This window comes from Meles meles, chromosome 19 (assembly GCF_922984935.1).
Source record: "Meles meles chromosome 19, mMelMel3.1 paternal haplotype, whole genome shotgun sequence".
Classification (NCBI taxonomy): domain Eukaryota; kingdom Metazoa; phylum Chordata; class Mammalia; order Carnivora; family Mustelidae; genus Meles; species Meles meles.
The window spans coordinates 43,526,808-43,551,831 of record NC_060084.1 but is presented as its reverse complement, the minus strand read 5'-3'; the positions used below and the strand labels follow the sequence as shown (position 1 = coordinate 43,551,831).

Sequence of the window (25,024 nt, the reverse complement as noted above, 5' to 3'; positions counted from 1 at the left end):
TTTAATTTGACCATATTGAAATGGGAAGTCCTCTATGCTATATTTGATCACATAGATCTCCCTTCTTGGAAATATCTTTCTTTTGCTCCTGTCTAAAAGATTCTGATATCTCCTCAGTTCCTGTTTATTGTTTATTTCCTGTTCCTTTAGGAAATGTCTTTTATATTTCTTCTTTTTTCAGCCCTCACGGGACATTATCCAGAGCCATTATAAATTACATACAGATCCTTTTTCCTTTATGTACCTTCATGACATAGGTGTGTTCATGTCTTTTTAAATCAGTATTTAACTACAGAAATGGCGACATTTAATGTCTCCAATATTGTGAAACGCTTCACATCTTTGCCTTTAATGATGAGGGTTCTTACCTTTTCTGGTTCTGTTATTTAACTTGGAGCTCAATTTCTAATAAATGGTCCCCAACACTGGGGCACCTGGGTGGCTCAGTGGGTTAAGCCTCTGCCTTTGGCTCAGGTCATGATCTCAGAGTCCTGGGATTGAGCCCCGCATTGGGCTCTCTGTTCAGGAGGGAGTCTGCTTCCCCCTCTCTCTATCTGCCTGGCTCTCTGCCTGTCAAATAAATAAATAAAATATTTTTTAAAAAAATGGTCCCCAGCACTTCTAGCCATTACAGATCTGCCTTCATCTTTGAGCTAACTTTCTAGTTTATATCTACCAGAGTGATTTGGAGTCTTAAAATCTACTGTTTATGGGGGCACCTGGGTGGCTCAGTGGGTTAAGCCTCTGCCTTCGGCTCAGGTCATGATCTCAGGATCCTGGGATCGAGCCCCACGTCGGGCTCTCTGCTTAGCAGGGAACCTGCTTCTTCCTCTCTCTCTCTCTGCCTGCCTCTCTGCCTACATGTGATCTCTCTCTGTCTGTCAAATAAAAAAAAAAAAAATCTACTGTTTATGTATATTTTCATACTTGATTTCTGAGGTTTAATCTACCAAAGAAAGATTATCTTATTCTTCAAGTAATGATTCATAATTGGTTGGTGTAGAGCTATATTTGGAAAAATTTTTCTTACTGCTTTTGTTGTTTTAAAATATTTATTTGGAGTGCCTGGGTGGCTCAGTTTGTTGAGTGTCCCACTCTTGATTTCAGGTCAGGTCATGATCTCAGGGTCATGAGATTGAGCCCTGCCTGGGGCTCACACTCAGCAGGGAGTCTACTTGGGATTCTGTCTCCCTCTGTGACCCTCCTCCTGCTTCAGTGCTCACTCACTCTCTCAGATAAATTAAATAAATCTTTAAAAACAGTGGCATGGGTGGCTCAGTCATTAAGCATCTGCCTTCGACTCAGGTCATGATCCCAGGATCCTGGGATCGAGCCTCACATTGGGCTCCCTGCTCAGTGGGAAGCCTGCTTCTCCCTCTCCCACTCCCCCTGCTTATATTCCCTCTCTTACTGTCTCTCTGTGTCAAATAACTAAATAAAACCTTAAATAATAAGTAAATCTTTAAAATATAAATAAATAAATAAAATATTTATTTGAAGACCTTCCAAGTAAATGTAGAGGATGTCAGGTCAGAGTAAAAAGACAGGGCAGAGCCACATAAGATATTGTTGAAATCTTAAATTCCACGTGAAACATTTATTTAGTAAATGAGGGACTCAGACAGAAAATACCTTAAGTTTCAAGAGAAGGGCTATAGAAGGAGTAATCAGATTGAGGAAGTTTATTAAAAAAATTTTTAAGCAACCTTGACATTAAAGCTGTTTTCTTGTAAGATCTGTAGATTCTTTAGACTTTTTTTTTTTTTAAGATTTTTATTTATTTATTTATTTGACAGAGAGAGATCACGAGTAGACAGAGAGGCAGGCAGAGAGAGAGAGAGGGAAGCAGGCTCCCTGCTGAGCAGAGAGCCCGATTCGGGACTCGATCCCAGGACCCTGAGATCATGACCTGAGCCAAAGGCAGCGGCTTAACCCACTGAGCCACCCAGGCGCCCTCTTTAGACTTATTTTTAAAAATGAGAAGAATGAGGGTGCCTGGGTGGCTCAGTTGGTTAAGTGTCCAACTCTTTTTTTTTTTTTTAAGATTTTATTTATTTGACAGAGAGAGATCACAAGTAGGCAGAGAGGCAGGCAGAGAGAGAAGGGGAAGCAGACTCCCCGTCAAGCAGAGAACCCGTTGCGGGGCTCGATCCCAGGACCCCGATATCAAGACCTGAGCGTGAGGCAGAGGCTTAACTCACTGAGCCACCCAGGCGCCCCCATTTAGTCTTTTATTTTCGTTTTAACTTAATTAGCTATTTCTTTTAATATTGACCTTGGTTTCTAAATAAGTACTTTAAAAATTTTATTATAGTCATTTTCAAACATTCAAAAATAGAGTATAAGGAATCATTATGGTATTCATTACTTAGCTTCAGCAGTGATCAACATTTTGCCAGACTGGTTTATCTGTCTTCCCCAGTTTTGTTTTAGTTTTGTTTGCTGAACTATTTTACATTTCACCTTTAAATACCATTGTATGTATCTCTGACAGGTGAAATTATTTAAATATTTACAATATTATTATCATACCTAATTAACATTAATAATAGTTTCTTACATCATCTGATATTTAGTCTCTGCTCCTATTTCCTCAGTTGTCTCAAGAACTTATTTTTATAGTTGGATTATTTGATTCAGGATCTAAATAAAGATAAGCACATTGCATTTGGTTGATACATCTCTTAAGTCTGTTTTAATTCATAAGAGTTTCTCCTCCCCCTTCCTCCCAACTCATTTTTCCCACATATTTTATTTGTGTAGAATCCAGGTCATTTGTCTTTTAGAACAAGGGTCAGCAATTTTTCTCTTTAGAAGGTCAGATAATAAATAGGCTTGAGGGCCAGATAAGGTCTCAGTTTCATATTCTCTTTCTCAACAACCCTTTAAGAATGTAAAAAACATGGGGCGCCCGGCTTGAGACCCAGCTGGGACTCCACACTAAGCATGGAGTCTGCTTGAGATTCTCTCTCTCCTCTCCCTCTGCCCCTCCCCTTGCTCTCACTCTGTTTCTCTCTCAAAGTAAATAAATAAAATCTTTTTTAAAAACTGATGAATAGATTCACGTGTTATAAATCAGAATCCATCTATTTTAAAGATTCTTACTAACTTTTCATTTAAGGCTCTTAGCAGCCATTGATAATCTTTGGCTAGATCCATTATTTTATTAGAGGTTCCTTCTGCTTTTATTAGCCTAAATTCTCCCATAAAAAAGAACTCAATGGGTGCCTGGCTGGCTCCATCAGTGGAGTGTGCTACTCTTGATTTGGGGGTTGTGAGTTCAAGTCCCACGCTAGAAGTAGAGATTACGTAAAAAAAAAAAAAAAAAAAACCTTAAAAAAAAAAACCTTTGTCAATAAGTGTTTGATTACTCTGAAATATAGTTTTTACAGGGCAGGAAAGAAAAATACTTGACTCCTTCCCTTCAAAAACTTTTTTTTTTTCAAGTAGTCTCCATTCCCAGTATGGAGCCCAACAAGAGGCTTGAACTCACAACCCTGAGATCAAAACCTGAGCTGAGACCAAGAGTCAGACATTTAACTGACTGAGCCATCCAAGCACCCCCCTTCAAAACCTTTGAGAATGATTGGTGTCCTGGCATTCTCCAGTTTGCCAAGTTAAATCATTATAAATTTATATAATGAGCATCAAAATAAATATTATTCAGCACATATAAATGATATATATGGAAAACATTTTAAAATATGCTTATATATTTATAAAATATATAAATTATGTTTTAAATATATTTTATATGTGTTATTTATTAATAAGTCTATATTATTAACAATACAGTATTTATTTTAATGTTCAAATTGTCATATCATTAGCCAGAGATTCTTTTTTTTTTTTTAATATTTTACTTATTTGACAGAAGTCACAACTAGAGAGAGAGGAGGAAGCAGGCTCCCTGCGGATCAGAGAGCCCGATGCGGGGCTCGATCCCAGAACCCTGAGATCATGACCTGAGCTGAAGGCAGAGGCTTTAACCCACTGAGCCACCCAGGCGCCCCCTTAGCCAGAGATTCTTTAGCTAATTTTATAAATTTCCTGCTCCAAACATAAAATAGCTATTTCTCTAGAAACTCCTGTTTCCTTTAGTGGGAAATGATTTGGAGACCACAATCTGGACACAATAGTTATTCATTAGTACTAGGTTGTCATTGCTTATAGAGCTTGTAAGTGGACAAAGCTAGGAAAATACACTTTTTAGAAAGAAAAAAATGTAGTTATATTGATACATCCAATTCAAATTAAATTAAAGAGTGTAGGGATTGTTACTTACCTTTTTTGTTTTTTTATATTGTTTATACTGAAAATCCTGGCTCCTTACTGCATTAAAATATTTATTTGCTTAGTACATATATATATTTCTCAACCTTGGCATTGCTGACATTTTGGTTCAGATAATTCTTTGCTGTAGGGCACTATCCTGTGCATGTAGGATCTTTATATAAGGTGTAGAATGTTTAGCAGCCTCTGTGGCTTCTACTTTATTTGGTGCTGGGACTACCAGTCCCCTTTCTCCCCACTTCATCGAGTTGTAACAACCAAAAATGTCTCCAAATCTTTCAGACATTGTCAAATATCCCTTGGGGGCCCAAACTGATATCTCTCTCTCTCTCTAAATATATATATGTATATATATTTATATATATATAAATATATATATTTATATATTATGTTATAAAATTATGTTATAAATATATAAAATATTTATATAACTAAATATAAATATATAAATATAAATATTTATATAACTAAATGAAGTTAGTTTTTAAATATTTTATATATTTATATATTTAAATATATTTATATATATATTTTTTAAGATTTTATTTATTTATTTATTTGACAGCGAGAGAGAGAGATCACAAGTAGGCAGAGAGGCAGGCAGAGAGAGAGAGAGAGGGAAGCAGGCTCCCCGCCAAGCAGAGAGCCTGATGTGGGACTCGATCCCAGGACCCTGAGATCATGACCTGAGCCGAAGGCAGCGGCTTAACCCACTGAGCCACCCAGGCGCCCTATTTATATATATATTTTAAATATATTTTTAAATATACGTATGTATATATTCAGTTAGTTAGTTTTTTATATATTTATAAATACAAATATACATATATAAAAATTAAATTATATATAAATATACATATATATGTATATATTCATTTAGTTAGTTAGCTAGTTAGTTCCAAATTAGCAATAATACCAATTTTACTAATAATGAAAAAGACTACCGGAGTACCTGAGTGGCACAGTCAGTTAAGAAGCCCACTCTTGGTTTCAGCTCAGGTGGTGATCTCAGGGTTGTGAGATGGAGCCCCGTGTGGGCTCTGTTCTCAGTGTAGAGTCTGCTTGAGATTCTTTCTTCTTCTTCTCCCTTTGCCCCTCCTCTGCACACATGAGCACTCCTCTCTCTCTCTCTCTAAAATAAATATATAAATCGTGGGGGGAAAAAGACTACTGGATGTAGTTTAAAGTTTCTTTGGTTGTATTTTTTTCTCCTTTAGGATATAGTCAAATTACTGTGTTTGAAGTCACTTGAATGACTATGGTCCTAACTTCATATATAGATTTACCCATTTCTATTTGTTTTCCATTTTTAAGAGTTATTTTGGGTTTTTTCCCTCCTTTTTTGATTAACTTTTTTGTTATGTAAAACACTTAAATGATTCTAGTGTCAAAACTATAAAACAAGTCAGAGATGTCATGCTTCCACTCAGGATATATACGTGGAAGAAATCAATGTGTAGAGCAGCATTTAGGATATGCTACCTTTTTTATAATGAGTGGAAGAGGCATGTGTGTATGGATATATATATGCGCATATATATACACACATATACATATATATTTAATATATGTATTTTAAAAGAATATGAGACTAACCCCAAAATTAATAAAAATGCTTACCTGTCAGGCAGTGGAAGAAGAATCATTGTTTCAGGGATAGGATGGAAGCTATTATTCTCTGAATATGCTGCTGATTGGTAATTCCTAATTATCATCAACTTGATATTAATGAAAGATGAGGTTTAGTACTCTTAGACCACCACCACCACTTCCCCTTTCCTTTTTCTCTGGATATAAATATATCACAATTTTTGGCCAAATTGGCTTTCACTGTTTACTTTGTTCTTTTGGTTGACATACTGTTATACTGAGCCAAGAAATGACTATTAATTACATATCCTTATATAGATTTTTGTCATTCCTGGAGTTACTACTTGCCTAATTTTTCTGTTTGCTTTGTTTTCTATATGTATTTAATTTTAATGAGACTCAAGTCTTTGTTTAAATAGGGAATTCATCAGTGTTACTAGTTTTCCTCATTTGATGAATGAAAGGATAAAAAAGAAATTCTAAAAATCTAACAAATTTTTGATGCTTTGATAGAACAACCTAGGAGTTTTTTTGTGGAGCTGCAAATGCCAATTCTAGAATTCCAGTTTTGTAGGTCTTTTTTTTTTTTTAAAGATTTTATTTATTTATTTGACAGAGATCACAAGTAGGCAGAGAGGCAGGCAGAGAGAGAGGAAGCAGGCTCCCTGCGGAGCAGAGAGCCCGATGCAGGGCTCGATCCCAGGACCCTGGGATCATGACCCGAGCCGAAGGCAGAGGGTTTAACCCACTGAGCCATCCAGGCACCCCAGTTTTGTAGGTTTTTTGTTTTTAGTCTTCTCATCTCCTATGTGGAGGTAAATGCCAGCATTCATGAGGGGCAAGCAACAGAAAGCATTCCATTCAATATGACAAATTTATGTAATTCCTAGTGCTTTTTTTTAAAAGATTTTATTTATTTATTTGACAGAGAGAGAGATCACAAGTAGGCAGAGCAGCAGGCAGAGAGAGGGGGAAGCAGCCTTCCCGCTGAGCAGGGATCCTGATGTGGGGCTCCATCCCAGCACCCTGAGATCATGACCTAGGCCGAAGGCAGAGGCTTAACCCACTAAGCCACCCAGGTGCCCCCCTAATTCCTAGTTTTTTAGTATGAACCTCCCTTTACATCTGCTTCACTTGTTCCTAAATTTAGAGCCTGTATAGTTCATTTTCTCTAAAGAGGTAAGCCTTCCTTTTTCTGCTCAGATGGTGGACACATGGCCACTTCCTGTGTGGGTTGTGTGTGGAGGGTGGGGAGGTAATGGTGAAGATGCAGTTACAAAGAGCTTATTAGCAGCTAATTTAAGAAGGAAGGGATTTACATGAAGGTATTAAATGTCCTAGAGAACCTTTGAAAGGACTGAGTAAGCTTTTAGGAATGAGTTACAGTGTTATATCAGAGAGTAAGCTGCTAAGTAAGTTCCTTTTCCCCCATGATCAAGAAATTTCTTCTGATGGGGCACCTGACTGGCTCAGTTGATGGAGTACGCAACTTTTGATCTCTGGGTTCAAGCTCCACATTGGGAGTAGAGCTTACTTTAAAAAAAGAAAAAAATGGACACCTGGGTGGCTCAGTGGGTTAAAGCCTCTGCCTTCGGCTCAGGTCATGATCCCAGGGTCCTTGGATCCAGCTCCACATCGGGCTCTCTGCTCAGCAGGGAGCCTGCTTCCTCCTTTCTCTCTGCCTGCTTCTCTGCCTACTTGTGATCTCCGTCTGTCAAATAAATAAATAAAATCTTAAAAAAAAAAAAAAGAAAGGAAAAAGAAAAGAGGGGGCGCCTGGGTGGCTCAGTCAGTTATGCATCTGCCTTAAGCTCAGGTTATGATCCCAGGGTCCTGGAATCAAGCCCCACATCAGGCTCCCTGCTCAGTGGGGAGTCTGCTTCTCTCTCTACCTGCCCTCCCCCCCAACCTGCTCATGTTCTCTTTCTCTCAAATAAATAAATAAAATCTTTAAAAAGAAAAAAAAATGGTTTCTGATTGAACCAGGGAAATGCTTCTATAACCATGAGCTTCAGAACCCTACCACTTCTGCTATAACATTTAGGTAAAAGGCCTATTTTATTTCTACTTTTAATTCATTTCTGAATTTAAAAATTGTATGATTAATCTAAATCACATCCAGAACCCTACATGCAAGTGTGTCTAGGAAATACAGTTATAACTCACCCTTTGCAGATTGGAAAAACATGGAATGAGGTTGGAAAGATGTTACTTAGGCAAATCTGAAATACTTGCCTAGAAAGTCTAAGTGTTCCCTATTCAGACCTTAAATTAATACTCTTCAGACATCTTCCCTGTACCTTTTGAGTACCTGAATCCTCTAATTTGTTAGCTTTTCCTTTGTTTTGTGGCTAAATCACTTTGTTGCTTGAGATTTTCATTTTTATGTACTTTAACTTCTTAGCTCTTCCATTAGTTAATAGTTCCCTTTATGCCTTTCATCTCTGTTCTTTTGTTGAAATCTCTTGTTCACCCTTCTTTACACTCCTATTTCCTTTGTTCTTGCGGGTTTGACCTTTTATTTTTTTACTGTCATTTTGGAATTTAAGGGAAGAGGAGAAATAAACATAAACATTCAATCTACTGTGTTTAACCACAGGTGTTAATTTTATCCTCTGATCATTTTGACTCCCTATCCATTTATATGGTCACCCTTTCATCTTAATTATTCTGTTCATGTTACTGATTTCTGCATTGTATAAGCATACTTTTAAAAGAAGTCAAAGCTATTTAGGCTTATCAATGTCAGTTTTCTCTCCAAAATATTTTCTATAGCAGTTAACCTCTTAAAACTTAGAAACTAAAGTAATTTTCACTTTGGATTTCTTTCATATTGAGAAACTAGAATCAGCATAAAAGATCAACTCCATAAGAGCAAATTTCTGAAATGTTATTAATAGTGTAGTAGCAGAAAAATTCAAAAGTAATAATTTTTGATCCTCCATTTTAGAAGTTTGGGAAGTTGATGAACAGAGCGAGAAGCAACAGGAAACACTTGTGAGGAAAGTCACATCCATCTCCAAGAAAACTCTAATTAAGGAAAATGTCATTGAATGTAAAAGAGTTACAAAAATATTTCCTTTGAGCTCAGATATTGTTACTTCAAGACAAAACTTCTTTGACTGTGACTCACTTGATAAGGGTTTGGAACATAATTTAGATTTACTTAGTTATGAGAAGAATTGTGTAAGAGAGAAAAACTATGACTATAATAAGTATGGGAAACCTTTTTACCACTGCTCATCCCATGCTCTAACCCCCTTTAAGTGTAATCAGTGTGGACAAGACTTCAATCATAAATTTGACCTCATCAGACATGAAAGAATTCATGCTGGAGAGAAACCCTATGAATGTAAGGAATGTGGAAAAGCCTTCAGCAGGAAGGAAAATCTTATTACACATCAAAAAATTCATACTGGGGAAAAACCGTATAAGTGTAATGAATGTGGAAAAGCTTTCATTCAGATGTCAAACCTTATTAGACACCAGAGAATTCATACAGGGGAGAAACCTTATGCATGTAAGGACTGTTGGAAAGCCTTCAGTCAAAAATCAAATCTTATTGAACATGAGAGAATTCATACTGGAGAAAAACCCTATGAATGTAAAGAATGTGGAAAATCCTTCAGCCAGAAGCAAAACCTTATTGAGCATGAGAAAATTCATACTGGGGAGAAACCTTATGCATGTAATGAATGTGGTAGAGCCTTTTCTCGAATGTCATCTGTTACTCTACACATGAGAAGTCACACAGGGGAGAAACCCTATAAATGTAATAAATGTGGAAAAGCCTTCTCTCAATGCTCAGTATTTATTATACATATGAGAAGTCATACAGGTGAGAAACCCTATGTGTGTAGTGAATGTGGGAAAGCATTCTCTCAAAGTTCATCCCTTACTGTACATATGAGAAATCATACAGCTGAGAAACCCTATGAATGTAACGAGTGTGGAAAAGCCTTCAGCAGGAAAGAAAATCTCATTACACATCAGAAAATTCATACTGGAGAGAAACCATATGAATGTAATGAATGTGGGAAAGCTTTTATTCAGATGTCAAACCTCATTAGACACCAGAGAATTCATACTGGTGAGAAACCTTATGCATGTACAGTATGTGGGAAAGCCTTTAGTCAGAAATCAAATCTCACCGAACATGAGAAAATTCATACTGGAGAAAAACCCTATAATTGTAATCAATGTGGAAAAGCTTTCAGTCAGAGACAAAATCTCCTTGAGCATGAAAAAATTCATACTGGAGAGAAACCATTTAAATGTAATGAATGTGGTAAAGCCTTTTCTCGAATCTCATCTCTTACTCTTCATGTGAGAAGTCATACAGGGGAGAAACCGTACGAATGTAATAAATGTGGAAAAGCCTTCTCTCAATGCTCATTACTTATTATACATATGAGAAGTCATACCGGTGAGAAACCTTTTGAATGTAATGAATGTGGGAAAGCATTCTCTCAAAGAGCATCCCTTTCTATACATAAGAGAGGGCATACAGGTGAGAAACGCCGAGTGTACTAAATGAGGGAAAGGCCTTTTCTTAAATTCAACGCATGCTTTGCTTTTGAAACATACTGGCATAAACTCAAAAAAATGAACAAGATCTTTATGGAAAAATTGTAAAGCTTCATTGAAGGGCATAAGACTTGAATAAATCGAGAGAAATACCATATATACAGATGGAAAAACCCAATATCATAAAAATATCAGTTCTCCCAGAATTAATCTATAGACCTTATATAGTTCCAAACATCTAACATGAATTTTCTAGGATCTTTGCAAAATAATTCTAAAATTCATGTGAAATGGAAGTCCCTGGATTGCCGAGACAATTTTGAAAAGGAGGAGACAGGACACATCTTCTACCATATACTACAGAAAAGTTGTGGTTGTTAAATAGTGTTTTGTATTAGAGCATAAATAGGTAAATAAACAGATTTTACAGAATAGAATGCCTAGAAATAAATCAGTGAATATACATGAATTTGGTGTATTAGTAGACATGCTATCATGAATCAGTAGAGAAATGAAATGGCCAATAAAATTTGTTGAAGTATTTGGTTCTCCATCTTAGGGAGAAAATAACTACATGCAACCTTACAATATATAAAGAAACAGAATTTCAAAGGATTTAAACACTGGAATCTGAAAAGCCAACCTGAAGTTCTTGGAAGGAAATGCAGGATGTTGTCTATGACTTTGAGGCAGGGAAACATTTTTTTAAAAATGAAAGGTCTCTGCAGTTCCATTTCTGTATGTTCATTCTAAAGAAAAAACACCCATAAGAAATATATATATAAATTGAAAACAAGCTAAATACTGATGGGGTAATGGATAAATAAAGTGTGATACAGTCAAGTAATGGAATAGTATACAGCCGTTAAAAGTAATAGACTAGATCTGTATTTTGTAACATGGATAGTTATGTAAAACAGTGTAGAGTGAAAAAAAAAAAAGATCCCCAAATGAAACATTGTATAATGACATTCATGTAAACTGGAGTTAAATCATGAACAGTTTTTAGTATTGAAATACGTTTTTAGTATTGAAATATGTATGTATTTAAAATAGACTAGAAGGGTACATACCAAATTATTGTTAGTATTGTCTCTGGCAAGAGATGAGGTTTGAAAGTGTTGATCAAAAGGGGCATTAGCTTTATTTGTAATTTTTATGCCTTAAAAAAGAAGATTGATAGCATATAAAATCTTAATGATAAGCAGTGGCAATATGGATGTCTTGTCTTAATGGAGTTTTTTTATAGTTATTTCTTAGAATTTATGGGCTAGGGGAAGCCTGTGCCCATAGAAAAAAAATATTATGATGGATCCCTATGCCCTATCAGATGCTGAACTATTTTATAAAAAATATTTCCAGAAAAGTAGTAATTGGAAGTGATAGTCCTATTTACTACATATAATATGAAATTACCATACTTTATCAATCTTTTGATGCTTTTATTCACATTTTAACGTTTCTAAAATTGTGATCCATCTTTCAACCAATTATGTCTTAGATTTAAGTAAATATGTACTTACTAAGAATTTGAAAGTCAGGTGGCAGTGTGATACATCAAGTGTGATTTTATTACCATTTTAGGGCATCATTGTCTACTAATGATCCCTATTCTCTCAGTATGTCTCACATTACTTGGCAATAGATTTATTGTATTTGTAGCAATTTAATTAGTAATATATTTAAAGTCATTGTGACAATAAGATTGTCCTGAGAAGTTGACTATGTGACATCAGTTGTCTTGCCCTGTAAGTTTCCATACAACCAGGATAAACATTAATATCGTTGTGAATCATAGCAACATTTTGAAATGAGAAAACCTTTTATTTTCTTGAGATGGCCATAAGCAGTTCTATAACATAGCTTCACTTTAAACCTACAGATCATTTTATTCCTTTCTCAACCCCTGATTTACATTACCTATCTCATTTTGGGTGGTAGTGGTCTCAGACCCTGAGCAGTGATAACAGAGTTCCTCTAAAAAGATCTCATTCTCTATAACAATATATGAACCAACCCTTACTTAAGGTAATGTTTTATTACAACATCTCTACAATATTACTTGATATACAGAAAACCATTTGTGCCTTTATAAAAAGGAGATTAGAATTGGGGCTGTTGATCAAAAGGCAACTCTAGCAATGAATGTTTAAATGTTAAGTAAACTTGTTTGAAGGTGATACTGCAAAACAAAACCTCAAACTACAGTTGTGATATGTAAGCATGACTGTTTCAATTTTTACTTTTATTAGCTTTTTTTAAAAGCTTGACAGTGATTTATTACAGTTACAAATTGCAGGGAGTGATTTTCATGTAAACAAGAGTTTACCAAAACTTGAGTATCTGAATGAGTATTGTCATTTCATAGTCTCTTCTTTTTTTTTTTTTAAAGATTTTATTTATTTATTTGACAGACAGAGTAGACACAAGTAGGCAGAAAGGCAGGAGGGTGGCGGGAGGGAAGCAGGCTCCCCACTGAGCAGAGAGCCCAATGCGGGGCTCAATCCCAGGACCCTGGGATCATGACCTGAGCTGAAGACAGAGGCCTTAACCCACTGAGCCACCCAGGCACCCCTCATAGTCTCTTCTTTAATAGGTTTTATGCTAAGTCCAATTTTGCCAGCACAACTAATTTTTGTGGACTTTATGAAAAATAATTTTCAAATGTGTGTTATCTGCACAACAAGACCTGTGTTTGATGAGGACATGCAGAAATTTGGTAGGAATGTAAAATTGTATGGCTTCTGAGGAAAACAGTTTTGGCAGTTTCTCAAAAAGTTAAACTTACAATTACCATATGATTCTGCATTTCTGTACCTAAGTAGACATCCAGAAGAATTGAAAGCAATTTCAATTGCTCTCTCTCAAATTGATTCTTGTACACCAGTGTTCATAGCAACATATTTGGTATAACCAAAAAATGGAAACAATCCATCTGTCCCGCAGTGGATGAATGGATAAACAAAATGTGAGATAGACATATAATGGAATATTATTCAGCCATACAAAAGAAAGAAATTCTGGCCCATACTATAATGTAAATTTACACCTTGGAATCATTATGCTAAGTGAATTAAGTCAGACTTTTATGTTCTTTTGTAAGCAAAAATTGTATGATTCCACTTATATGAGGTAACTAAAATAGGCAAGTTCATAGAGAAAGTAGAATAAACAGATTACTGAGGTGGGGAGGAAGAAACAGAGAGTTTATTTAATGGGGACATTGGTTCTGTTGCATATGAGAAGATAGTGATGATGATTATCTAACATTATGAATGTATTTAATGCCACTTAATTGTACACATAAAAATTGTTAAAATGTTGTCTTATGTTATTTATATTTCAACACACATGCACATACACAAGCTTAAAAATACCCTATTTTGTAATGCCAGCATCTAGTTAAGTCATTCTCTGTTGATAACTTTTTCTCTTGATTTTTTCTCACCTTTCTTATATTTTTGCTTATATAGTAGTTTTGATTGTATACTGAACATTGTAAGTGATGTGTTGTAGAGATTCTCAATTTTTTTCAAGGATTTTATTTATTCATTTGAAAGAGAGAGACAGAGATTAGCACACAAGCAGGGGGAGAGGCAGAGGGAGAGGGAGAAGCAGGCTCCCCGCTGAGCCAGCCAAGAGCCTAATGTGGGTCTTGTTCCCAGGACCTGGAGATCACGACCTGAGCTGAAGGCAGATGGCTAACCATCTGAGCCGCCCAGGCACCCGAGATTCTCAATTTTGTTATAATTTTCTGGAGAATGTTGACTTTTGTCCTAAAAACAGTTACCTTGGCTTGATTTAAAATCCTGTCTCTCTCTCCTCAGAAAAGCAGTAGCTGAAATATCTGCTCTTCTTTCAGTCTTCTGTTGATTCCTATAGACTCTGGAGTTTACATAAATTTGTGAGGTTCAGGCATCCATCAAAGATTTGGGCCAAATTTTTATGTTGATATTGAATCTCCTCTCTGTAGCTCCCTCCTTTCTGGGATTTAACTATTTTTGAACTACTTTAGCAGCCTCGAACTTTGTCCTCCAACTTCTCAGGCTGTTAAGACTGTGGTTTTCTACTTGAATTCAGATACCCTACGCCACAGAGGGTTGGAAGTACCACTATGTGATAATCTGTATAAATATTAATGTCTCATAGTATACTTTTTTCCAAAGGTCAACTCCCCTTCTTTTTTTTTGCCTGCTTTTAGTTGTTCCCCAATGCCTTCATATTGTACTCGTGTGTGTGTGTGTGTGTGTGTGTGTGTGTGTGTGTGTGTGTGTAAAATCTGTGTAGTCTAGAGTTTATTATCTTTTATGGTAGTCTGAAATAAGGTAGTTTGCCACTAGCAAAAGTAGAACTAGAAGATGACACATGAGCAAAGGAAGTGAGGGAATGAGTGATGGAGGATAAAGAACACTTAACTATAGAGAACAAACTTCAAAGACCCTACCATGGTCCAGGCACCTGGGTGACTCAGTTAAGTGTATGCCTTCAACTCAGGTCATGATCCAGAGTCCTGGGATCAAGCCCCGTATTGGTCCCCCGCTCAGTAGGGAATCTGCTTCTCCCTCTCGCTCTCTCTCTCTCTCACACACACATAAATAGATACAATCTTAAAAACAACAACAAAGACCTTGCAATGAGGGCATGCTTGACATATTGAAAGAATCGTAAGGAGTAGGACACTATGGTCAAAGTAAAAGAAGATAGTAGTAAGTGATGAAGTTTAGAAAGAGATTGGGGATCAGATTAAGTAGTACCTTGAAGAGGAGTCTAGGAGGGAAAATAGGTTTTGTAAAAAATGGAAAACCATTTGAAGGCTTTGAGCAAAGGATTGACACAATCTGACTTATGTTTTAAAGGAATTGCCTTATAGGACCTAATGATAATAGAGGGTAGAGGAGGAAGTATGGAACCAGAGATACAAATCAAGAGGCTTGAGGTAATAGTCACTTAAATCTGGGTGATAGTGGTTGATGTATTGAGAAGTAGACATTTCTTGAGATATTTTCAAGGTAGAGCTTTAAAGACTTGGTCAATAGGTTTGGTGTGGTTCATTAGAGGAAGAGAAGAATCAAAGCCATTGCCAAGATTTTTGACCTGATCAACTTGAAGGATGCAGTGTCCATCTGTTGAGATGGAAGAGCTGCAGGGCAAGCTGTTTGGAGAGTCTAGATGGATAGGAAGACGTGCCTAGATTTCCAAGCACAGGAATATCCTAGACAGAAGGATCTAGAATCCAGGGGAGAAGTATGACTAGTGGTACACTTTCATGAGTTGTTAGAATATTCATTGCAATTAAAGTCAATGGACTGGATGAGAAAAAATCTAGAGACTGAACTATGGGGGGAACTCCAGCATTTAGAGGTCAGAGAAATAAAGAGGAAGTAGCATAGGAGGCAAGAAATTGGGAGCCAGGGAATTAGGACAAAAACCCAAAGAGGATAACGTACTGGAAGAAAAGTGAAGGAAGTGTTTTAAAAAGGAGAAAATAATGAACTTTATCAAATTTTGTTAGTTGGTCAAGTGAAGACGACTGAAAACTGACTGTTGAGTTATTTACCAATGTTAAAGTCACTGGTGACCTAGTAAAATTCTGAGAATAAAGAGGTAAAATGACTATAGTGATGGGAGAATTTACAATCTCTCTAATTGCCTGATTAAGCAGACAAATGTTATTAGGCTTATAGATAATTTTAATAGCATAACTAACAAATTTGATCTATTGGGACATACCTAGAACATGTAGCTGGCAACTTCAAAATACACATTCCTTCCAAGCAAATATGAAGCATTTATGGAAGTTGACCATTCAGTATCAATTTCACTCATATAATTTAAGAAACAAAGGAAAGAAAAAAAGAAAGAAACCAAAAAGAAGAATCTTAATTACAGAGAACAAACTGGTGGTTGCCAGAAGAAAGATGGGTGGGGGAAATGGTGAAATAAATAAAAGGGATTAAAGCTCTAGTTGTCATGGTGAGTACTAAGTAATGTATAGAATTGTTGGATCTTATTGTACACCTGAAACGTAACACTGTATGTTATTTATACTTGAATAAAAAAAGTATCAACCAAATATCAGTAAATGGTATCTCAAACTGCATTCATCACATTGCAGTTAGACCAGCCATCTGTTACAAAAAGCATAGGACCTCTTAATGTATCAGAAAACAAGTTATCAAAGACTCCTGGGGTCATTCAAAAAGACATAGGAGTCAATTGAAAGGACTTTTACGGGCCAAAGATAATTTTAACAAGGAAACAACTAATGACTACAGAGGATTGAAATATAGCAATTTGTAAAATCCATAAGATCAAATGCTGGAAGAAAGCAAGAAATCAAAACTCACTTTTTGTCAGTAGTGGTAGTGGTACCAACTCCTTATATTGAAAACATGATAATTAAAGAGAGAGAAAAAATGTGGGGCACCTGGGTGGCTCAGTGGATTAAAAGTCTGCCTTCAGCTCAGGTCATGACCCCAGGGTCCTAGGATCTATCCCTGCATCAGACTCCCTGCTCAGCACGGAGCCTGCTCCTCCCTGGCCCTTCGCTCCTATCCCCGCTGCACGCTTTATCTCTCTCTCTCTCTGTCAAATAAATAGCAAAATATTTTTTTAAAAAGAATTAAAAAGGTATTCTGCTTTCTCCATATGAATTCTATTTCATAGTACCAAATAGTCCTAATAGAAGTATCAAATACCTAAGTAATCTATATAGAAAAGTTCTATACAGAATAATTTTAATTAATAATTGTAAGAAGAAGGTGAGAATTAGAAAAATCAGTATTTTACAACCACAACAAAATACCCATTCAAGTATCAAGCATCAATGTATGCTAAAACTTTAAATAAAAGGTGATTGAGAAATGGATATTTTTAGGATACCAAAATGTCACACTCTACATAAAATGCAACTTTGAAGTGGAAAGATCAGTTTCACCACCGGCCAATCTCAGCCTCAAAGTAGAACAATGAAATATTATGCACTAATTGATGTTATATAAAGACATAGACAATAATTTTTAAAATCTAATCAAACATTTAATTTCATTTAATTAACAATATACATAAAATGTGGAGGGAAAAATAATGCCATGGGACGCCTGGGTGGCTATCGGTTAAGCATCTCCCTGTGGCTGAGGTCATGATCCCAGCATCCTGGGATCAAGTCCTGTATCAGACTCCTTGCTCCGCAGGAGGCCTCCTGTGGTCACCAGTGACTTTAATATTGGTAAGTAACTCAACAGTCAGTTTTTCAGTCTTGTCTTCACTTGACCAACTAACAAAATTTGATAAAGTTCATTATTTTCTCCTTTTTAAAACACTTCCTTCACTTTTCTTCCAGTACGTTATCATCTTTGGGTTTTTGTCCTCCTCCTCTGCAGGAGGAGGAATGAGTCACTTCCTCTTCTTGTGCTCACTTGCTCACTCTCTCTGGCAAATAAATAAGATCTTAAAAAAAAAAAGTTAAATAATGCCAAAAAGAAGCAAACAGTTAAGTCCCAAATATATTTTTTTAGTACAACTGATTTACCCAATTCATTAAGGCAATGACATGAAAAGAGGAATATTCTAGAGTAAGAGACTTGAGAGACCACAATCAAATGCAATGCCTGAACCCTATTTGAGTATTTTTTTTATGAAAACAATAGCAAAAAGATATTTGTGAGTATAGAGGTAACTTACTGCATCTTTCTGATGACTAATGATGTAGAATACCTTTTCGTATATTGTTGGCCATTTAGATATCTTCATTTGTGAAGTGCCTGTTGTCGTCTATTGCCCATGTATTTATTGGCTTGTCTGTCTTTATTAATCTGTGGCTATATGTTCTGGATACATAACCTTTGTCGGATATATGCATTATTTTCTCCCAGTAGCTTGATTTCTTACTTTCTTTTTTTTTAAAGACTTCATTTATTTATTTGACAGAGAGAAACCCAGCAAGAGAGGGAACACAAGCAGGCGGAGTGGGAGAGGGAGAAGCAGGCTTCCCACCGAGCAGGGAGCTCAGCTCCACGTTGCAGGGGGGATACTCCATCCCAGGACCCTGGGATCATGACCTGAGCCAAAGACAGATGCTTAACAACTGAGCCACCCAGGCATTCTGATTTTTTACTTTTTTAATGATGTCTTTTAATGAGCAGAATTTCTTAGTGATGTCTAATTTATCAATATATTTTATTTTATGGTGAGTGCTTTTTGTGTCCAGTTTTAAAAATCTTTGCCTATAGTGGGGCATCTGGGTGGTTCAGTTGGTTAAGCATGTGCCTTCAACTCAGGTCATGATCCTGGAGTCTTGAGATGGAGTCCTTTATCCGGCTCCCTGCTGAGCAGGGAATCTGCTTCTCCCTTCTTTCTGCCCTCTCCACTCATGCTCTCTCTTGCATTCACTCTTTCTCTCAAATAAATAAATAAAATCTTAAAAGAAAAAAGAAAGAAAAGACCATCCTTTAACCATTGAATTTTAGTGGCTTTTTTGTCATAAACCAGGTATCTAAATATGCTGTTTCTGGACTTTCTATTCTGTTCTGTTGATCTGCTTTCCTATTTTTGCACCAAACCAGTCTTATTTACTGTGACATTAGCACAGTCTTGACATCTGGTAATATAAATCCTTCAGCTTCTTCATATTTCCTTAGTTTTATAGATCCTTTGCATTTCTGTACTTATTTTGGAATGAGCCTGACAGTTTCCACAAAATCGTGCTACAATTTTCATTGGGAGTACATTGAATTTATAGATCAATTTGAATGAAAATTGGCATTTTAATAACAATCTTAAAATCAATGAATGTGGGGCGTATTTAGGGGGCTTAGTCGATTGGGCTTTAAACTCTTGATTTCAGCTCTGGTCATGATCTCAGGGTCATGGGATTGGTCCTGCCTGTTGGGCTCCCTGCTTGGTGCAGTCTGCTTGAGATTCTGTCTCTCTCCTTCTGCCTCTGCCCCTGTTTGTATGTGCTCTATAAATAAGTAAATACATACATAAAATAGTTTTTAGAATTTTTTTAGAACTCAATGAATGTGGTATTTCTAGGCCACCATTCATTCCAGTACTGATGGAGAAACCATATCAGGCCAGTGAGGAAAGAAGGAACAGTTGAATCAATGGAGCAGGGAAATTTGGTATTTTATTTGCCAAACAATGAAATCTGACCTTCAACAATACACAGAAATAAAGCCATAGATGAAGGGTTTTCATGTTAAAGAAAACTTAAGAGGCACCTGGGTGGCTCAGCTAGTTAAACATCTGCCTTCAGCTCAGGTCACGATCCAATGTTGTGGGATGAAGCCCCACTTTGGGCTCCCTGCTCAGCAGGGAGCCTGCTTCTCTCTCTGCCTGCTGCTTCCCAGACGCAGTGGGGAGTCTGCTTCTCCCTCTCCCTCTGTTCCTCTCCCTGCTTGTGCTCTCTCTGTCTGTCTCTCTCTCTCAAAAAAATAAAAAAATCTTAAAAGAAAAAGCAATGCAAGGGATTAATGAACACAGGATTCAGGATAATATTTGATCCTTTGGGAGCAGAAGGGGGATGGGAAGGGGCTATATATAATTATATATAGGTTATTATCAAGGTTATAGATATTATGCTGGGTGGTGGATTCATGAGTGCTTATAACATTATTTAAAATAAATAATTTCATCAATCAGTTTAGGATAAATTACGATATTGTGATAAATGTGTCCAAAGTCTTAATGACTTACAACAACAAGGAAATATTTCTCATATTCACATCCATTGTAAAATTGGCAGCTGTTCTGCTCCATATCACCTTTATTGCAGGACCCAGATGGAAGCAGCAGCACTTCATAGAACATGACAGTCTCATGGCAGAGGGAAAAGACAGATGGTAAAACCATTTAAAGCTCTTAAAGCTTCTGCTCTGAACTGGCATATTTCATTTTTACATAGTTCCATGTCTGGTATCAGTGGACAGGAAGCATAATACTGATACTATGTTTTAATATCGAAATCTACCACCCTAACCAACTAAATAACCCAATGTAGGCCTGGAGTGGACTTGATAGCATTGTATGTGTATAACCCAAGGGTTTTTATTTATATATTTATATTTATATTTTATATATTTGTATATAATTTATATAAAAATAAACATATATTTGTTGTTTATATATAACAGCACAATTTATATATATATATATATGAAACTATAACTATGTGCACCTGAGGGGTGCCTGGCTGGCTGAGTCAGTGGAGCAACCTTGATCTCAGGGTTGTAAGTTTGAGCTCCACATTGGGTGTAGAGATTATTTAAACTCTTAAAAAAAACTTTTAGGGCACCTGGGTGGCTCAGTGGGTTAAGCCGCTGCCTTCGGCTCAGGTCATGATCTCAGGGTCCTGGGATCGAGTCCCGCATGGGGCTCTCTGCTCAGCAGGGAGCCTACTTCCCTCTCTCTCTCTCTCTGCCTGCCTCTCTGCCTACTTGTGATCTCCCTGTCAAATAAATAAATAAAATCTTTAAAAAAAATAAAAAAAAAACTTTTAAAAAAGTTTTGTGCATTTCCTATGTGCACCTGAAGTAAAAGTATCAAAACCCAGCAAAACAAAAGATAACGTTAGGAGGCATGGATCTGGTAGTTACATTTATTTTCAATTGAATTACATTCCTTATAATTCTCAAATCCAAACAAAGCCCTAAAACTTGCTTGAATGAGCTCTAAAAGAAGAAGTTCTGGGAGAGAAAAAAATACATATATGTATATGTATATATACATATATATATATGACCACCTACTTCCCAAGCTTGTGATTAAGGTATAATATCTATAAAGTCAAAATTTTCAGATGAAATTATGATGCAAAGAGTACAGTTAGGTGTCCTATGATTTTCAAAAGGTGAGTTGGAAGTCTCCATTTCTTTATCGACTATGTCCCAAGAATTACTAGGAAGGGTTTGTAGGATTTTGCTCAAGTAAGTAGGGTGAGTACATGGTTTATTTAATCATGTTAACATTAGCCTTTCTTTTTTGATTTAATGTAGTGGGTCTCAAAGTTTGCCAAAAGGCAACTTAGATTTTGGTTAGTTTTGTCTGTGAGAAAGTTTGATTATTTTGAGGTCTGTATGGGGGGGAAATGGGCAAGATCTCCAACAGGACAGAATCCCATGACCTATTGATCCCTACCCAATCTAGAGTAAGTCCTTTCACCAATTGAATGGGGACTGAGTATGCTGAAACACTCTAAAATGTGTAGGACAGAAGCCAAGATCCTTGGGGTCTAGGGTTATTTCCATTTCAGAAGTGTGGGAATGAGGGCAAAGAGGAAATGAAAGGTCAGTCCTATTTTAAGATTGAAATAAACTCTCAGGACTTATGAAGGCTTCAACACATTTAAAGTCAAATGTGGCAAAAAAAAAAAATAGTAACAAACCACAGCCTACATCAAGATTATTTTTATATGTCTACATAAAACTGTGTTGAGAATTAAATCTGCAAATTGAATTTTAGAGACTTGAGATTATAAATGGCAATTTTTATATTGTAGTTCTCATATCTTAAAGCCTCTACATAGGTCTAAAATATTTGTAGGCCTTTGATTAGTCTGCAGGTGTCAGGCTGTTTGCCCATCATTACTTTTTTCCTTTTGTCAACCCTGACTCATGTCTCTAAAACTTCCCCACCCATTTATTTAATGACTGAAGTTTTTCTTTTCTTTTTTATTCTTTTTAAAATTGAGGTATAATTTACATACAGTAAAAACAGAAAAATCTTAAGTATGCATCATATGTATATAATTGTGTATTTACCACCCAGGTCAAGAAATAGAGTATTTCCATTCTTTCAGAAAGTTCCCTTGGCTCCTTCCCGGACAATAACCATCCCCTTCTGAGATAATCATTCTTCCCACTTCCATTTCCATAGATTAGTTCTGCTTATTTTAGGGCTTTATGTAAATGGAATCGGACAGTGTTTTTGGTATCAGGCTTCATTTGCTTAGACACTGTGAGATTCATCCATGTTTCTGTGGTGGCAGCAGGTTCTTTTTACTGCTGAGTAAGCAGGGCATAATTTGTTTATCCAATCACCACTCGATGAATAATTGGGTTTTTCCAGTTTGGGACTATTACAAATAAAGCTGCAATGAACATTTGTATGCAAGTCTTTCGTATAGATCTATGTTTTCATTTCTCTTAGATAAATACCTAGGAGTGGATTAGGTGGATCCTACAGAATGTAAATGTTTATGAAAGTTTTCAATTTTTGATACTGTTAATTCCGTGTCAGTAGATTCATTTTTCTTAGCTTGGCAAGCCATGGAAACTTAGCCACTGATTTATACTGGTATCTTTGTATACCAACAAATACTGAACATCAGCTGTACTGGCAGCTGCTGTGGTTAGAGTGCCAGGGCAAAATCCAAGGCAGAGCTTCAGCAGCTGTTTCTGGAGCATAATTAATGACTAGTCTAGTGTTCCCAGATAACCAGCTGCTCTTTCTCCTCTACCTAAATTTAACAACTGAAAGCAACATGAGCAGCCATTTTATGTAATATTCCCAATATAGTTTCTGTTAAATGAGCTTGGTAGGAAGCTATGCTATGACTGGTGCCCCATTCCAAAGTTGTTTCTTCCCATTGATAATACCTCTGCAAGTTTTAGAGAGGTTCGAGTCACAATCAAATTTGTATTAGCCTCAGCCTTTCTGATTTTACTTTCTTGTTGCATGTTGGACAGTAACTTTCTAAGATCTGGTGTTTAAGGTGCAAGTGTGATTTCTGCTTTGTCTGGGAGTTGTTTGAAGGGACAAATACTGAGGGGGAGAGAATAAGCCATAAGTGTTATTTAAATGGGAGGCATCAAAACTGATCTGATCTTTAAATCAAACTGATAAAGTGGAAGTGGACACAAATGTGGATGACTTTGCAGCAGAAGGCAATAAGGCATGTCCCATAGGATGACTAATGCCTTCATGTTAGAGGTGCAAGAGGGGCACCTCTGAATAAAAGAATTTATCTCCCTCACTTTCTTAGACACTGGTCTAATCTTTAGTGTATGCCCCAGGATGGGACAAACAAGTGCTACAGGAGGGAGATTATAGCCAGCCTTGAAATTCTCATTAAGGATGTAAATGCGATCTTATTTTCTTGGGAGTCTTTGTCACATTAATTAGAATACAAAAGGCCACTTAGCTATTTCTTCAAAGAGCAAGTGAGTATCCAATCACATCATTTGTTTTTTCAAGTAGTGCTTCTAAAATTGTCTGTGATGAAATACAAAGATTTTTTTTTCCTTTTTTAAAATCTGCAATCTGTTGTGAACCAAGAATTTTGGAAAATATAATAAATACAAATTACTTGAAAAAGAAAAAAAAAGAACACAAGTTCCAATTTTTTTTAGTTTTAGCTTTAACAGACATAAAATTAGATTTCCATAAATATAACGAGAACAAACATAACACAGGGAAAAAAAGAATATAAATATCTGTTCACATTTTTCATTAACTTGTGCATAGGGATGAATGATATGCAGAATTCTTATTACACTCATAATTTTTTATAGATCCATAATCATAAGCAAATGAAATACGAAAAAAATAGCAATTCTCTGTAAAGTGTCTATATGCACACACTGAACACAGTACATAACATTTTTCAGAGTTTCTGTGACAAATGAGCTGTTTAATTTGTGGAGTAGGTACTTCTCTCTCCTGTGCCACCAAATCCAGCTACCTTTCACACTCACATCTGTCCACAGGCCCCAGAGTCTACACTCTTTCTTCTACCCTAGTAAGAAATGCCTCTGCCACTTCCAACAGTCTCACCTGCCTCACAAGTTTCACCTGGGGTTCTTCTCAAGAGTGATTTCTGTTCCCAAAGCACTGTCCTCTAACTTCCTTCCAAAGAATCTGATTTGCAGGTATCTTTAGTTCTGTGATTTTTGCTGATGTTTAAAGCCAAAGACATTCTCTCTCTCTCTCTCTCTCTCTCTCTCTTTTTTAAGGATTTTATTTATTTTTTTTGACAGAGAGACAACGAGAGAGACAACACAAGCAGGGGGATTGGGAGGAGAAGCAGGTTTCCCACTGAGCAGGGAGCCCGATGCGGGGCTCGATCCCAGGTCCCTGGGATCATGACCTGAGCCAAAGGCACACACCCAGCAACTGAGCCACCCAGGTGCCCCAAGATATTGTCTCTTTACGTGGAATCTTCACTCTGGGGCTCAAGTTCATATCTTTTCTACAGAAAGCCAATTCTCTGGTGGTGAGTGCTTGTGTTCGGCACAATAGACAGCTCCAGTCTATCTTTTCTCTGCTGATTTCCATCAGAGATGTTGGAAGAATTCAATATTTTCTTTCTTTTTTAAATTTTATTTTATTTTGTTAAATTTAATTTTTTCAGTGTTCCAAGATTGTTTGTACACCACACCCAGTGCTCCATGCACTCCCTCCTTAATACCCTCCTTAATACCCACCACCAGGCTCCCCATCCCCCCACCTCCCTTCCCTCCAAAACCCTCAGTTTGTTTCTCAGCGTCCACAGTCTCTCATTTCGTCTCCCCCTCCAATTTACCCCAATTCACTTTTCCTTTCCTTCTCCTAATCTCCTCCATGTTACCCTTATGCTCTATAAGTACGTGAAACCATATTATAATTGACTTCC

General features: G+C 36.6%; 1 protein-coding gene across 4 annotated transcripts in view; it reads left to right on the top strand.

Moving 5' to 3' along the window:
- The window catches only part of ZNF568 (zinc finger protein 568), a 65,653-nt gene that overhangs the window by 16,111 nt on the left and 24,518 nt on the right, over positions 1 to 25,024 (top strand). For 3 of the 4 annotated variants that reach the window (XM_045988689.1, XM_045988690.1, XM_045988691.1), the window contains exon 7: positions 8,834 to 12,869. In XM_045988689.1, the coding sequence (XP_045844645.1) occupies positions 8,834 to 10,416 (1,583 nt within the window). In that variant the 3' untranslated portion in view covers positions 10,417 to 12,869. Of the gene's footprint in view, positions 1 to 8,833; positions 12,870 to 25,024 lie in introns of those variants that run through there. The other variant, XM_045988693.1, reaches the window with a different exon arrangement.